The 17,146-nt window shown below is 44.3% G+C and overlaps 1 protein-coding gene across 1 annotated transcript in view; it reads left to right on the top strand.

Moving 5' to 3' along the window:
• DUSP11 (dual specificity phosphatase 11) overlaps positions 1-17,146 on the top strand; it is a 34,643-nt gene that overhangs the window by 12,161 nt on the left and 5,336 nt on the right. Inside the window, exons 5-10 of the mRNA XM_088470848.1 lie at positions 7,339-7,399; positions 11,362-11,408; positions 12,649-12,724; positions 13,273-13,401; positions 14,474-14,596; positions 15,905-16,021. Coding sequence (XP_088326974.1) covers positions 7,339-7,399; positions 11,362-11,408; positions 12,649-12,724; positions 13,273-13,401; positions 14,474-14,596; positions 15,905-16,021 — 553 coding nt within the window. The remainder of the gene's footprint in view (positions 1-7,338; positions 7,400-11,361; positions 11,409-12,648; positions 12,725-13,272; positions 13,402-14,473; positions 14,597-15,904; positions 16,022-17,146) is intronic.

Genomic DNA, 17,146 nt, shown 5'->3' with positions numbered 1-17,146 from the left:
GGTGTCGTCACCCATGCAGGGGTTCCCACGACAATTGGTGGTACCCCACAGTCTCCCTATTTCCCCGCTCCCGGGTTCTCAGGAGCCAGCGTGGGTTAACTCCCTGACGAGTTCTTTACAGCACTTGTCGGATGTATTGCAAGGGGAGTCTGTGATGCGGCCTCATAAAAGGCCGGTGGCGTCTCTGTCCGCTCCTTATGAGGATGACGAAGGGACGTCTGATGATGGGGAGATTCTGGATCCTTACGATCAGGAACCTTTCCATACTAAGGACGCTGATGCTAAGTCCAAAGTATATATTCCTGGACTTATTCGGGCGGTCCGCACAGCCTTGGTGATTGAGGACGAAGTTCCCCCAGCGGCTAAATCTAAGTATGCCTTTTTCAAAGATGTGAAGGGCGATGCCACAGTCTTTCCTCTTTCGGGTCAGTTGGTGGACCATTTAGAGGAGGCGTGGAAACAACCTGGCAAAAGATACCAGCCGCAGAGACGCCTGGCGGTGGCTTATCCGTTCGCGGATAATTATTTTGCTAAGTGGGAATCCCCTCCACAGGTGGATTCTCACGTGACCCGTCTTGTCCGTAGTGCCACATTGCCGATGCCATCCATGTCCTCCCTTAAGGATGCTACGGACCGCAAGGTAGAAATCTGCCTGAAGTCCGCTTATTCCCTTGCAGGGGGGGCAGCACGGCCGGCTATGGCCATTTGCTGGGTTGCCAGAGCGATGGAGCGCTGGGCGGATTCATTAGAGGCTTCTTTTGAATCCGACTGTCCGGCCGAACAAGCGGAGTTGATTGGCAATCTCCGTGATTCGGCCACCTACATCAACGAGGCGGCTCTAGACATTAGTACTCTGGTGTCTAGAATTTCTTCAGCAGCGGTAGCTGCTCGTCGCACCTTGTGGCTGCGATCCTGGAAGGCGGACGCAGATCCAAGAAAGGTCTGGAAGCGTTGCCGTTTACCGGAGAAGTTCTCTTCGGTCCGGATCTGGATAAGATTGTGGCCACGCTGGCGGCAGCCAAATCTGCTTGTCTCCCGTCGGCCGCTGCTCCTTCTGGTTCTGGACCATCGTCCTTTCGGTCATCTAGGGCCCAGGGCAGGCCCAAACCACAGTCGTTCCCTCGACAGGCTGGCCCTAAGAAATCGGTCAAGCCCCGGAAACAGGCATGGAGTACCAGACGTCCGGCCCCCAAGCCAGATGACAAGCCTGCGGCCTGACGGTCCGGGTCTCCCCTTGGGGGATCCCAGGGTGGGAGGCCGCCTGCTGCAGTTCTCCCGGTGTTGGTCGTTCACTACGACAGACACTTGGGTTCTGGAGGTGGTCTCTCACGGGTACGCCCTCTCCTTCCGGCACAGACCCCCGGCTCGATTCTTCACCACGGGTCTACCATCAGACCGGAACAAGGCTACGGAGCTGCGGAAGGTATTGCACACTATGCTCCAGGCTGGAGTTATAGTGCCTGTTCCATTCTCCCAGAGGGGCCAGGGTTTCTATTCAAATCTATTTTTGGTACAGAAACCCAATGGGTCATATCGTCCGATTCTCAACCTCAAAGCACTCAACAAGTCTTTGCGGGTCCCGAAGTTTCGGATGGAGACCCTACGGTCCATCATTCTGGCGCTGGAACCTGGGGACTACATGGTGTCATTGGACATACAGGACGCTATGGCGGTCATGGCGGCTTCTCTGCGGCTGCAAGGAGTCCGCATGTTGCCGTACTTGGACGACCTGTTATTGGTGGCAGGATCTCCAGAGCTCCTGTTACACCACTTGGACCTGACCATTGCACTGCTGCAACGGCACGGCTGGCTAATTAACTGGCAGAAGTCCACTCTAATCCCGTCTCGGAGGATTCTGCATCTTGGAGCCTTATTGGACTCGGGACAGCAAAGGATCTTCGTGACGGAGGACAAGATCTCTGCTTTACAGTCAAGGGTGCGCAGTTGTCTGCACAGCCGCCGGGTGTCCTTACACTCGGCGATGAGGTTACTGGGCTCCATGGTGTCGGTGTTCGACATGGTGGAATACGCCCAGTTTCACTCTAGACCTCTGCAGCACCTGATCCTGTCCAAGTGGAACGGGCTGCCTCAGTCTCTGAAGTTCCAGACGATTGTGCTCACCCCGGAGGTTCGCCTGTCCCTTGCGTGGTGGTTAAAGATGACCCACCTCAACAAGGGACGTCCGTTCTGGGTTCCAAATTGGGTCCTGTTGACAACGGACGCCAGTCTTCGGGGCTGGGGAGCAGTTTCGGGTCCACACTTGTTCCAGGGCAGGTGGACACCGACAGAAGCGGAGCTTCCAATAAATATCTTGGAACTCCGTGCGGTCTTCAATGCTCTCCTGCAGGCACAGCGGTTTCTCCAGGGTCACCCGGTGCAGGTCCAGTCGGACAATGCTACCACCGTGGCCTACATAAACAGGCAAGGAGGAACTCGCAGTCGGGCGGCTCTCGTAGAGGTCTCTCGGATCCTGGTTTGGGCGGAGCGCAATCTTCCGGCCATATCAGCGGTCTTCATCCCGGGAGTGCTAAATTGGGAGGCGGACTTTCTAAGTCGCCAGGACGTTCATCCAGGGGAATGGTCCCTGCACCCGGACGTTTTTCAACTACTGGTGGACAGGTGGGGTCTTCCAGAAATCGACCTCATGGCGTCCCAGCACAACAACAAGTTGCCGGTGTACGGGTCTCGCACAAGAGACGAAGGGGCGTCTCTGGTGGATGCTCTGTCCGTCCGGTGGACGTTCAGGTTCGCATACCTGTTCCCTCCGGTCTCCCTTCTTCCACGGGTAATCCGGAAATTCAAACAGGAAGGAGGGACGCTCCTGTTGATAGCTCCCGCGTGGCCCAGACGGCACTGGTTCTCAGACCTTCAGGGTCTGTCCGTGGACAGTCCTCTGCGGTTGCCGCTACGACCGGACCTTCTGTCTCAGGGTCCTTGTCTTCACCCGGACCTGACTCGGCTGTCTTTGGCGGCGTGGCTGTTGAGACGGCCATGCTGAGGTCCTGGGGGTTTGCCAGCTCTGTGGTGTGTACCATGTTACGAGCTCGGAAACCGTCTTCCGCGAGGATATACCATCGCGTGTGGCATACGTTCTTCCAGTGGTGTCGACCGAGAGGTTATGCACCGCGGGAGTTTCGTCTGTCTCGGATTCTCGCCTTCCTGCAAGCGGAACTAGATCATGGGCTTCGCCTTGCTTCTTTGAAGGTACAGGTTTCGGCCCTATCTGTCTGGTTTCACCGTAGGATTGCTACAATCCCGGATGTGCGCACCTTTATGCAAGGTGTTCTCCGTATTCAGCCGCCCTTTGTTCCACCTGTGGCGCCTTGGGATTTGGCTGTGGTCCTGAGGACTCTCCAAGGACCGCCGTTTGAACCACTGGGCTCAGTGGATATTAAATGGCTAACAGCTAAGACTGTTTTCCTTCTGGCCGTTGCTTCAGCCAGACGTGTTTCTGAGTTAGGGGCTCTTTCTTGTAGACCCCCTTTCTTGGTTTTTCATGGGAACAGGGCAGTGCTCCGCACTCGGCCCGAGTTTCTTCCCAAAGTTGTTTCCCAGTTTCATGTTAACGAGGAAATAGTTGTTCCGGCCTTTAACTCACCGGGTCTTTCCGTGGGTGAGGCCTCTTTGGATGTTGTGCGGGCCTTAAGGACTTATGTGGACCGCACTTCTTTGTTTAGGAAGTCGGACGCTTTGTTGTCCTCTATGGCTTCTGTAAAAAGGGTTGGCCTGCTTCAAAGCAAACTTTGGCAGCCTGGATCCGTATGGCTATTTCTGAAGCTTATCTTCATGAAGGCCTACCGGTCCCTCCTTCTCTGAAGGCTCATTCCACTAGGTCTGTGGGTCCTTCGTGGGCAGCTTGACGTGGTGCCTCGGCAGTTCAGATCTGCAAGGCTGCTACGTGGTCTTCTGTCCATACCTTCGTGAGGTATTACAGGTTTGACACCTTCGCCTCTCAGGATGCTTCCTTCGGGCGGCGGATTCTCCTTTCTGCACAGGAGCGTCCCCACCCTTAAAGGATACTGCTTTGGGACATCCCCAAGGTATCCTGTGGATACCCTATGGACCCTGAAGTAGAAAATATGAGATATGGTAAGAACTTACCCTTGTTATCTCTATTTCTACGAAGTCCATAGGGTTCCACAGGACTCCCGCCCTGTCGCACCTGTGCTGCAGATGGGCTTTGCTCTGGTCACCGGTTTTCCGTCTCCCTCTGGTGAGAATGTGATTCTTGTATGTGTCCAGATCTTTGTTCTCTCTCTTCCTTCTCCTCCTCCGGCCTATGGCTTGGTAACTGAGGTGCCTTGGCCCGGGGGCGGGGTATAGGAGGGGGACCTAGTGCATCCTGGGAGGCTGAAAGCTTAACTCTTTGGTGCCCTGCGACTGACGTCACACCTATACCCCAAGGTATCCTGTGGAACCCTATGGACTTCGTAGAAATAGAGATAACAAGGGTAAGTTCTTACCATATCTCATATTTTTCCTCTTGGTCACGGATTCCTTCTTCTTTTGAGTGTGTTTCTTGTGTATATTATGCTTTCTCATCTCTCCTGCCTGGGGTGGGGTATATGTGGTGGAGGACCGGTGCATCCTGGGAGCTAAAGCTTTGACTGTTTGGTGCCCAGATCACTCCAACAACACACACCCCATGGTATCCCTGTGGACTTCAAAGAAATTGTGTTAACAAAGGTAAGTCTACCATAACTCTTGATTTTTGTATTAAAGTATTTATTATTTTGTATACCTAATATGACTAAATTGACAGCAGCTTGGTCTGTAGGTTTGACGGTACCCCCAAAAATCATAGTTCTGTTTGATGTATTTGCTGTGCTGTACCTAGGGATGGCAATCGATGGTACCATCAGTGGTTGACATCGATAAAATGAAACCCGGCTGGCAGCGATCACTGGTTTCATCCACCGATGGTCATCCCTGCCTTAATTACCCTACAGTGGGCCAATCATGGAGTGGGGAGCGGCTTAGTGGCCGATGACGTGGGCGGAGCTACGCTCTGCATCCCGACTCATGAGACAAAGGAAAAAAATGCGTTGCTCTGTACCTTCGATGGTGGAGAACAATTGGATCTCCTCCATCGATGTCAAAACCATTGACCATTGGTGGTTAGATATCAATGTATTTGTTAATAGTCAATGGCTATCCCTAGCTGTACAGTGTTCTCCCCAGAACTTTTTTTTCCAGTCGTGTGGCATCAAGAAGTAGCTGGGTGGTGGCCTTAAGTCCTGACTTTATAATAATTTAAGCTTGGAGTACTATCCCTGGCTCCAATACGGTGCATCCCTGTACAACCTACTGCCTGGCACTTCCTCCCACCCCAATGCACCACGTTCAGTCGTCCAGAACCCTCACTGTGTCCTTTATAGCCGGAAGACACAGATGCCAGGCGCACTGAGAGCCAGGGGTGTATCTAAGGATCCCAGAGCCCCTGGCAAAGTAAGGGACTAGCGCCCCCTCCCCACAAATAAATTAGTTGCTCCCTTTCCAATCACATATAAAAATAATGATCGATAATGAAAGAGGCTGGTGCCTTTTTTTGGGAGACAAGGTATGTAGCAGACGTAGAGCAGCAGCACTCGCAGGACTTCCAACACAATAGAGGTTATATACACATAAAGCTATATCAACTTTTCAGTTTAATAAGTCTGCCAATCATTATGCTCTGCGGCCGCACTAATGACCCAGGGTCCCTCTCCCTTCAGCAGTAGCACATCACCTTCGGATCACATCATTAACGAACATCGGATCTCCGACACACTGCTGGCCAGGGTGTACTCTCCCTCTCCTAAATCCGACTTTACCTGCCATCCTTTTTTTATGAGATACCGCTGTTTCACACAGAGTCCAGAGCTCTGCGCGGCTGTCCTGATTGACTGCAGAGACTTCCGCTTGGATAGGTTGCAAAGACTTCATCCCACGAAGGGGGCGTTCCCACTGGTGATAACTGGCTGGCAGCTCGGCGTCACATCTGGCATACGTGTCTGTGGCAAAAAGGACATGTTGAGGGTGACAGGGGACACAGCACATTGGGGCAGAAGGGAGTGCCAAACGGTGGGCTGTTTCTGCTGGGCGATGCGCCCAAACAAAACAGCCTGGGGAGAACACTGCTGTACCTCTTTTTGATCTGTTCAATTATATAATGGTTATAGATGTTACTTTTTAATGTTCTAACCTTTTATCTCTGATCGGGTGCTTTGAATACAGAGCTACACACTCAAAAGATTCCAGTACTGAGGCTACAAAATAACTTTTTTTTTTTTTTTTAATATATCTTTGGTAGCTATTCTCCTGAAATGTATGTGCGTAGTTTATTAGGAAGTGGCGTTTTGAGTCTCCAGGTGTTCCACTGCTTAGCAAGGAGAAATTCTAGTAAAAACAGACTAACTTCTGTACTGATTTAAATGATAGAATTGGCTTTTATTTCTCTTAAAGTCTATTTGTGTTTCATTTTTAATTAAACTGTGCTTGATTAGGAGCTGTACTTCTAACAGCCGCAGCTGTTGGTTAATTACTCTTGAGTGGATAAAGAATTCCAAGAATGGCTCTATATGCCAATTTTTACCCTAGGCTCTGAGATTACGGAAATGGTAAGATTTCATCGAGGTTTGGCAATCTGTTATAAGGCTTGTTTTGCCTTATAACTGATTGCCGTTTTTATCTATAGCAGCAAACTCGCTGAAATCATCGGATCCTATTCCATAACCCCCATGTGTGCATATCTTTGAGAGAGTCTCGTACTAAGACACAGCAAGTCAGTTAAACCCAAAAGATGTAATTACGGGGGTGAGACTGACTTTTTATTTTGTATCGGCTCCTATTAATCATTATTCTCTTTATAAGTTGACATTATTGGGCACTGTGGGGTAGGTCATGATAAAATGACAGGAAACTATTTATTATTTTTTTCACTCCCTCTCCATAATGGTGCAAAGGTATCTGGTTAGATGGTTGACAGTAACTATGTCAACATGGTGCCTGTTGATATGTTGACATGTACCATGTTAATATACTCAGAATGTCGATATGTTCACATTGTTAACAGGCTGTGGGGGTGGTTAGGGTTAGGCTGCGAGGGAGAGGGGGGTTTAGGGTTAGACATTAGGGGGAAGGTTTGGACAGTAGAATACTCACTGGAAAGCCGTTGCCACTGGTGCTTTTCTTCGTCATCAGCTGAATGTCCTGGAAATAAGCGTTTACTCTAATTCCGTTCCTGCAGGCCTATTACACTGAGGAATTTACTTTGCGGTGGGCAACAGCATAGTATGAATGACAAATGTCCAACCTGCTCTATTAGTTCATCCTTCTTTTTAAATTCTTATCTCATAGATAAACTCGTTGGGGTTCACTGTACACATGGATTGAACAGGACAGGATATTTGGTGTGCAGGTGAGTCTGCATGTAATGCCTATTTTCAGTTTCATAGATGACAATAATACAATTGGGCATATCCTATTACAGGCAAAATCTAGAAAAACCCGGCGGCTAGCCCTAGCCCCAGAGTAGGTCTAAAAAAAAAATAAAATTCAAAATCTCCAACCAATGATGGCCTCAAATTAGCCAGAATGTTTAGTTCATTTTTGTACCCCCACGTTTAATTAGAGCATTTATTCAGACTAAATGCTTTTTATTGGACTAGAATAACCTCAAAACCATCTGTTCTACAGTCTGTACCCTAAAAAAAAAATATTACTATCCCAAAGAAAAATAGTTGTTTTTTTTTAAAAGGCATTAAATGATTGATTTGAGTTTTTATTTATGTGGGGGTTGTGTTTTTTGTTTTTTTTTTTATCCGTAAAAAAAAAAAAATATATACTTTTTTCATTTTATTACAAATGAAAAACATGCAAAAAAAAGTAGAAAACAACCCAGATTTTATTGTCATTTTAGGCTAATTCAAAAATATAATAAAGCAATAATTTTTCATTTAAAAAGTGATTTGATCATATTTGGGGTGCAAAAATTTACGAAAAATACTAATTTGGGGTAATTTGAGGCCATTATTGGTTTTAACCACCAATAATGACACATAATTATCGGTCCAGTTAGGCTAATTGAAGACTTCCTATTGCTTAGTCATTGGGGGTCCAAGGAGTTCTGAAGGGGGTACCCGACATTTTTAGCTTAAAATAGGGATTTACACTTCTTTTTTCTTTTTACTTGCTCTGGGGCTGCGAGAAAATAGCTGTGGTAATATATCTATAGAAATGACTGCAACTGATGTTATATCCTGCAGTTGAATAGGAAAAACCTTGCAGCTGCAGGAAAGACCATCACTGCAAAATGTCACCTGCAATTAGGTATGCCCCTTACAGTTTCCTTCCTTGTCTATAAACCACTTCTGGGACTTTATTAATTGGAAACCCTCTAATTCGAAAAAATACCATTCAATTGGAGGAATTAGAGTCCCTCACAGCTCTTAAGATCACTATGGACAGATTCTATCTAGTTCTGTGGCTCTTATAGGATATGATGGGACTGAAGGAACACTGCCCATTTTATTTTTAATTAAATATTTACATCGCTTTACACTTGTATTTCTTTTTAATCATGTACACTACATGGTGATGGTATTACAGCTAGCAAGTGTGCCTGCAAATGCCATTTATTACAGTATGACTCCCATTAAACTTTGAAGAAGTGTACTCTGGCCCTCCCACAATGGCATATGTGATAAACACTTCTGCTGTCACCTCATGCTCTTTATGTAAACCATAAAACAGTCCACTAGGAAGATGAAAACGTTAACTGGAAGGGGGAAATTTGGTGGTTTGATGGGACATTTAAAACTTTTGCACAGTGCATTTCCTCAAGGTTTTTCATCTACTCTGCAGATCGAGGTGCACGGTTAGTTTGTACAGATAAGTATTTTCATTATGAATACAACTACTGTTGTCCTATCTGCCTGTTTAAAATGCTGGTTGTTATTTTTTTAAATTGAGTAGTTTTTATTGAAGTTACAAAACTTACAGCCAACATTAATTTAAAAGCAATTAAACAATTAAATTGAGGCAGATGTGGAAATCCAATATAGCAGACTGTGGGCAGAAGCCTATAGCAGTGTGCTTAAGAGTAGAATATGGTACATAAATAACAGGATATATTGAGTACTCAACATATAGATTTAAAGGGGAAAAAAAACTTGAAGGCGCCATTCAAGCACATAGATCTGGCGATAAAAGAAGTACAGTAAGCAAGCGTAAAATGTAAACAATACAGATACCCCACCACTACCAACCTAAATAAAAGGATCACATATCAAAACAGAGAATATAAAAAATAAGAGCATCCGCATCTATCCATATATCAAAGCTAGGTTAAAATCCTAAATTAGGTTAAACCAACTCTCCCACATTATAAAGCGAAAATGGCGTTCCTCCCAAATATGATGCTTGGTACCAAACTAACATAAAAATCAAACAATTACTTAGAGAAAATGACCAAACATTAATGGAGAGCAATAGATTCAAAAATATTAATCCAGGCCTTAGCCACCTGCGAGAATGTATGAACAGTCCCATCACTGACTCTCCAAGAAAATAAAGAAAAATCCACACAAGACATTAACAATAAATCCTGAAGACTCCCGACCATCCAAGGACGCACAGAATATAACAAAATGTTCTTAGATGAATCCTGTAGCTTCAACCTGATTGGACTGATCTTCAAAGAAGTCACAAGAGAGTCTTGGCTCCCAGGAGTTGAGAAGGTATTAAGCTCAGGAGTGAGCACTGCCAGTGAACAGAATAAATCCAAAGATTGTGCCTTCATAGTAGCTATTTGATACAGCTGCTACAGAACACTTATCTTATGGGATACAGCCATCATGCCACCAAGCTTAATAAGAAGCAACTGAGTAGAGGCATTAATATCCTGGAGGAGTTGTAACAGAGAGTCATCTTTACTATTTTTCAGCAGGAATATTAACTGGATTACATGTATGGAGCATAGCATAGAAGCTGCCAAACTTCAGAGTATTGGAGGTCCAGCACAACAGGGACAGTAAAAGATCAAGTTGGAAGGTGACAAGCGGCAAGATTTGCGGCCGCTAGCACACCAGCAGAGCTCACCCATGGATGAATAGGAGGCAGCAGTTGTAGAGAAGAAGCAACAGACAAGATGACCGATGAATCAAAAGACAACAGAGCAGCACAGCTGCAGCACCAGTGATGACGAGCAAACAGGAAGAGTCTGTCACTGGACCAGGAGTACCAAACCAGCAGGAGGATCCGTACAGCAGCTGAGGAGAACTTCAGCATCTTGGCGGAACGCAACCAGCACTCCCCAAACACTGCAACAGACGAACTGGATCTGTAGAGGAGGTGGACGGCAATAATCTGCAACAGGATCTCAAAGGGTGCAGCCAGAGAGCAGGATGAAGTCTTCAGGTAAGTGCAGCACATGATATAGCCTCTGGAGCTGGAGACAGGGACGCCACACACCACAAGGAGAAGACTTGGCCGCAGAGAATATAAGGGATATATCGTGAGAGGTACCCAGCAGGCTTCCACCTCCGAGCCCCTGATATGCAGGAGAAGGTACATCACAGTAATTGGCAGCTTGGGGAGGAACAAACCAGTAATAGCAGGATAATTAAAAGGATATAAGCGGGGGAGAGACGGCGAAAACGCTCCCTTCTCCTAGCTACTCCAGGCCACACACCACCAATGCTGGCTGTCATTTTACATAGTTCTTTAAAATGCAGCACCTTCCTAGATCCATTTTCTTACCTGCTTACCACCCTACCCCTGCTTTACTGTCAATGACCTAAGGCAGTGTTTCCCAGATTCATTCCTCAGGGAGGACTGTCTTCTCAAAATCACAAGTCAAATAATTAGCTCCACTTAGCCAATAATGAATACACCTATGAACCAAATAAGGAAGATGGAAACCATGCACTGTTAGTGCTTCCTCAGTGCTTCTACAGACAGTCAGACTCCAACTTCACAGCTTTCCATGTTCAATGAAAATCGTCAGTAATTTACCTTGTTTTGCCATTTATGTTATTGTTGCTGTAAATATGTAGTTGAAATCCCCAGAATCGCGCTGATTCTGAAGACTCTGACCCTATTACATAACCCCTTTATATCCTCCAGCTTGTTGTCTCCTTCCCAGTTCTTGCTGGTCTGTTCATGCAGCATTATTTTACACTGATCACATATGGCTGCTCCATTGTACAGAACAGGATCTTGTATATCACTCATTTCACTTATCTCCTTTAGATTGTAAGTTGTAACCCTCTAACCTTCTGTTTTGTAATACTGTTTTGCTAGTGATACAAAGCACAGCTTGGTTTATAATTTAGATTTTTAAGCTGTCTTGGAACATTCATACCACTACCATTCTTCTAGGTATCTGATCGATGTGATTGGAGTGGAGCCCTCTGAAGCTATAGAAAGTAAGTATACATGAACTACAGGACAATTCCACTGCAGTGAGAACCAACTTCTGTGTGTTTGTTTAATTTTTAAATGTTCTTCTTATACAGAGCTGTACACCTCTCAAGATGTGTACAACCTCGCCTATTGGTGAAAATTCACAATATTTACATGCATTGTTGTTTTGTTTTTTTTTATTGGATTAAGTGTGCTGATTTTAAGACCAATTCTGCATCGGGCCCTAAATTTGTTTTCCTATTTGCCCAAAATACAAACCCCCCCCCCCCCCCCCCCCCGCATGACGTCACCCCTGTACCATGGAGCCCTGACCTCGCTTGTAAAATCACACAAGTGGACAGGCATTGATCTAACAAGCTCTTCATCTCTACTTCAGTAAACTTCCTACGCATACAGATGTGTCCACATACATCTATCCTCCGTTCACTACAAGTCGCGTTACAGAACATGAGTGCCGTGTGTCTGTAGCGCCAAGTGTCTTTTCATTACTTTTTACCTTCAAATGCGTCTTATTCGCACAGCGATGCAAATCGGTCACACAAGCAGTTTCAGCTGATTAATATTTGTGGCATGCCCGTATTCTATATGCGTCTGCGGGTGTATCTGAATGCGAAATGCTACGTGTCAGTGGCTGTGGCACTGTAACGTAGCGTTTCGCATGCAGATGCATTCGCTCACAGTATATAGACATGCCGCATATCATTTTAATCAACAAAGCTGCCTGTTCATCTTATTCACATCGCTGTGCGAATAAGACTCATTTGAAGGTAAAAAAAAGTTGCACGAAAAGCCGATCAGAGTTAGTCATGGCGCTACTAGAAGGGCTGTTTAACGATTAAGGAAGCTAGATGTACGAGGACACATCTGTAAGTGGCAGCAGGTAGGATGCAGTCAGGCAGGGGGTGGAGGTGACTTAAATTTGTATACAATTTTTATTGTTTGTTTGAATATTCTATGCTTCATTCTCACACTCTATTTTCATTACCACAAAGGTGGAGTTAGAACTCTCTCTGCATGTGCACAAACTTTTCTGTATGTGAAGTGCGAAGTAGCATAGCAATCGTTACCGAGTACTACTCCAGACTAAACTGCTCTGTAAACCTTATTGTAGTGAAAAAGCTGCAGTCTTACAATGTGAAGCATGAAATGGGTTGATTGTATACCATATGGTATCTTATTTTTTTTTTTATTTTTTTTATATTTATTTGACTTAGTGAGTTTTTATTTTTTTTTTATTTACAGAATTCAACAAAAGCCGAGGACACTGCATGGAACGGGAAAATTATCTGGATGATCTTTTGCGTTGCAAATCTAGAAAGTAAGCTATTGCCTGTCATACCGAGGTATAATCCAGTAAGGGGCAGGTTAGCTTTATGTTCAAGGCATGTGAGTACTAGGTTATCCATTTTTTTTTTAATTTATTTTGAGTTGCCAGCATAAAGCTGGAGGTTCTAGCCACACTTCTGTGATCGGCAATCAGCCAAGTGCCAGCAACTTTATAAGGGGGGCCTGTATGGTTAGCTGAACTGTTACGTAGGTAAAGCAATTAGCTTGGATGGGCTCCTTAAAATAAAGGTGTTTCATTCTCTATATTGTGTTAACTTTTATTTCCATTTTGAAAGAGAAGATCATTATTCTATATAAAGTACATCTGAAATGTGCCATTATATGAATTTGGAACACCTTTATCTAATGGCTCCACACATTATTTCTTAAGATTGTGCTGTAGGTACACTAGACTTAACACTGAAATAAGCAAAGGTTTGTCTGAGACTTGTGAGCCGCCCCATGTCGTATGTGTTTCCCAACTATCTGACTACACCTTTATGCTGACTTTATATATTTTTTTTCCTTTTATAATAAAAGCAAAACTGGATTAAGCAAACGTTCAGTACCTCATGCCAGCCATCCACACCACATCCCAAAAAGGAATTTCCATTCAGCGCCTGGAAGTAGACCATCTCAATGGCAAGAGGAGCAGCCATGGTTTAATGGGTAATTTCTATATACCAATAATAGATGTGTATTTTAGGGTGGTCGGTGCCCTGACAAGTCTGCCACTTGCTCCGATCTTTATTTTTTTAGATTTATTTATAAAACTCCCATTTGCTCAATTTACACCACGTCCTCCTATGTGTAAACGAAAAGAGCTATTCTGCCAGTAATTAAAAACTCTCATTATGGGTTCAGTTCAATCACGCTCAAATTTACAGTTGCGATATGATAGGAGTTAGAGGTTCTCATATACTTGTTGATGATATTATTCTTATTTATTTATATGGTGCTGCAAGTGTTCCGCAGCACCTTTCAAAGTACATGAACAAATAAGTAACCAGTGACTTACAATACAGTACAAAGCAGGACATGTATTATAAACAATGCTATATTAGCGACCTTTACACCCACATAAGCAGCCGAGTGTTGGTTGCCCTAGTGGGGAGTAAGAGATAAATTAAATTACAGTAGGGAGAAGCACAAGAGGGTAGAAGGTCCTGCTCGAAAGAGCTTACATTCATATGGTTATATACGGAACCCTCTAAATCACGGCTACATTGCTGACCTCTATGAGAACAAACTGTAATCTGCCATGTAGTGGTGTCAAGGTGTGACGTGCATCACGTTCTGGCACATCGCAACTAATTGACTTGACCCCCTTAGTCTACCTGTCTTCCCTCTAATTCTGCTGCGCTAGACGGAAGGTGGTATTTGGGCAACCTGTAGGGCTCTGCTCTTATTGCATCGTTACTCCCAGCTCTGTGAATTTGCAAACACTCTGTAAGGTTGTAGGCATAGGCGAAATGTTCTATTATCAAACATGGCATTAACATTAAGAATGGATGCCTCTTCCAGTTATTACACCAGTGCAAAAAGGGAGAGAGAACGGTTTTCCTTGTGAACTTTTACAATTAACCCAGTAAAGCTGCTGACAGTGTCCATGATTCATAGACTAAATTACACTCCGTCTCTGACGTGATCACGAATGTCCTTTGGGGGGGTGGTGGAGCAGATTTTTTTTGTTTAGTGTATATATGGAGCAACAAAATATTTTATATTACTTCTTCTGCAGCCATACTAATGCTAATTCAGGCGGTGGAGCCTTGCTACCTACACCAGTGTACGCCCAGCCACCTAGGTACCATTTGCCAGGACCACAGCACAGCTTTCCACAGACCGGTGGTAGGCCACCTTGGTGAGTGCTTTACTTTTTAGCCAGTACAGTCATTTTGCTGTTGTGCTAGTGCCCCTCCACCTTGCAGAAGCAAATAAAACTTAGTGACATTCTCTTATGTAGTAGTGATCAAGGTGCTTGATCAAAGATTTGAGGCATTGAAAGCATAAACTGTTGGGCACAAACAATCATAATGAAACAAAATACATAGCAATAAAAAAAAGACTAATGCAATAACTTAAACTCTATTATTATGTAAAGGGTCCTTTCACTTGCAGCTATATTGGCTTCTCCAAGAAGGTCATGGCCCATCAGGAAAATGGGGAACAAGGTCAAAATTTGGCAATAATATTTAAGTGTGAATTCAGATATTTTACACAACTTATTAAACGTCTTTTTGATAGTTTAAGGAGCCCTCATCTGCAGGCAGTACGGCAGTGCTTTTGTGGGTAGCACAGTCATGAGCAAATGCCAATCAATTTGCTGTGAACTAGTGACTAGATTAGGTCATCACACAAAATGGCTTCATGCGTGGAGGTGACAGACTAGTGCAAATGGGGGAGATAGTTAGCAATACTTTAACAACCCTTTATGTGTGTGTCTGCATGGTTATACCTTCAGGATAAAAGGTGTTTTTTTTTTTTGTTTTTTTATGTTGTTGTTGTGTGTGTATAATGGTTTATCACCAACAAAGTAGAAAATAAATGAGCACTACATTTTAAATGAACTATATATCATCTAACTTATAGAGTTATATAGTGTTTTCATAATGCTTGGCGGTATATTTACTAAAGTGCTTGTTTATAGTAGTGGAGATGTTGCCCATAGCAACCAGTCAGATTCTACTTATTTATCTAGCACCTTCTAGAAGATAATAGCTAGAATCTGAAATGTTGCTATGGGCAACATTACCACTTATATAAACCCGCAGTTTAGTAAATATACCGCCTGGTGTAAGTTAAAGGCTGATATTGTAGGGTTTAGGTTACACATGTGATTTTACTCATAATTATGTTGGATGCACACTGCAATTGGCATCGAACTGGGTGAAACATGAGTGAGTGTTTGATCTCATACAGTGGACTGTTGACCTTTTATATGGACCGCTCCGAGTTTTGCAATGCGATATCGCACATTTATACTGCAAACTGCTTGTGTCTCAGTATTTTTTCGAAACTGCACGAAAGCACATTTAATAGACTGCGAGTGCATGGAATGTGTTTAACCTTTAATTTACATAATTTTGCTATGTGTATTGTTTATTTTATAATTTAAAGCTTCTTGTGCGTGTTCATGATATGGAGCTATTTGTATTTTACCCTTCTGCAGCCCTACTTTTGTAAATCCTGTGCCTGCTCCCAAGATACCTGCACCAGGTTTTCCACATATGCCAGTACCCAGGCACAGCTTCCTGCAGATGGAAAGTAACCCGCCTCAGCAAGCTAGGTACCAGGATTTTTGTTCTTTAATACAGCAGCTGTATGTAGTCTATTTTCAGGCTCTGACACTTTGGCATATCTGACTGACTCAGGCATTGTGTATTTTGTAATGCACACAAACCGAGCTGTTGATTTTTTATATTAAATGTGTGCATTATTAATGTATATAATTTGAAAAGGAACAGGGACCGAGGAGCAAAATATGTTCCATGGGAAATGCACAAGGGTTCTGCAAACAAATAAGTAGTTATATGCTTCGTTAGGGAATATAGCTTAATTTCTTATGAAAGCACTTCCATTTGGTGGCAAAGTACTAATAGATTTATGCTTACTACTATCAGCAATATTGGTCTAATCTGATATTACATGTAGCATGCTTGTCACCATCCTATTGGGGTCAGTGGGACATTGGAGTGTAGAGGTCATGGACAGGGGTTTGGACACAGACTAGAACTTTTATATATTCTCTCGCTAACTGGGAGTCAACTAAGTAATACGTGCCCACTTTAGGGCATTCCCGACGGTCCTTTCATTCAGGGCAGTGGCTAGCCTGTTACTCCAGACTTACCTTTGTACAAGAGAGAGAGCGTCTATTTTCCTCCTTCAGCTCAGCTAGAAGATTTATTATGAGGCACAGATCAAACTGGAGAAGCAGTACACAGACCCCAGATCCTTTTATCCTTTCCCTAGCGACAGTAGTGATAAAGCAGTCCCCTTTGAAAGGTGGATGATGCCAAGACACGCACTTGTCAAAGACCACAAGTATCACGACTCCCAATGCTGTACTCTTAAGAAAGGTACGGTTTAGAAATACACAGTCCACATATTTTGCTGCTGGGGCCTCACTTAGACTCATCTTAGTATAGCTTTACGTTAACAAGGCATTGGAAAAGCGTTTGGAATAGCTTCTGCTAAACCAATGAATCAATTGATCTTGGTTGAGCACATCCGGGAGTTAGACTATCTGGGCAATGCTGCTGTTGATACAGGAGTAATGTGGTTAGGGTTTCAGCCTTCTGATGTATTCACTAGCTTAAGGCTTTGGAAGCTGACGCACTGTTAAAGTACTTTGAGTTCCTACGTTTTGCAAGTAATGTCTTATTAAGCCCTGAACGGAATAACATTATAAGGC

This window comes from Taudactylus pleione, unplaced genomic scaffold, assembly GCF_031769625.1.
Source record: "Taudactylus pleione unplaced genomic scaffold, aTauple2 ptg000105l, whole genome shotgun sequence".
NCBI classification, from domain to species: domain Eukaryota; kingdom Metazoa; phylum Chordata; class Amphibia; order Anura; family Myobatrachidae; genus Taudactylus; species Taudactylus pleione.
The sequence above is the reverse complement of the archived record's forward strand: the minus strand, read 5'-3'. Positions and strand labels throughout refer to the sequence as shown.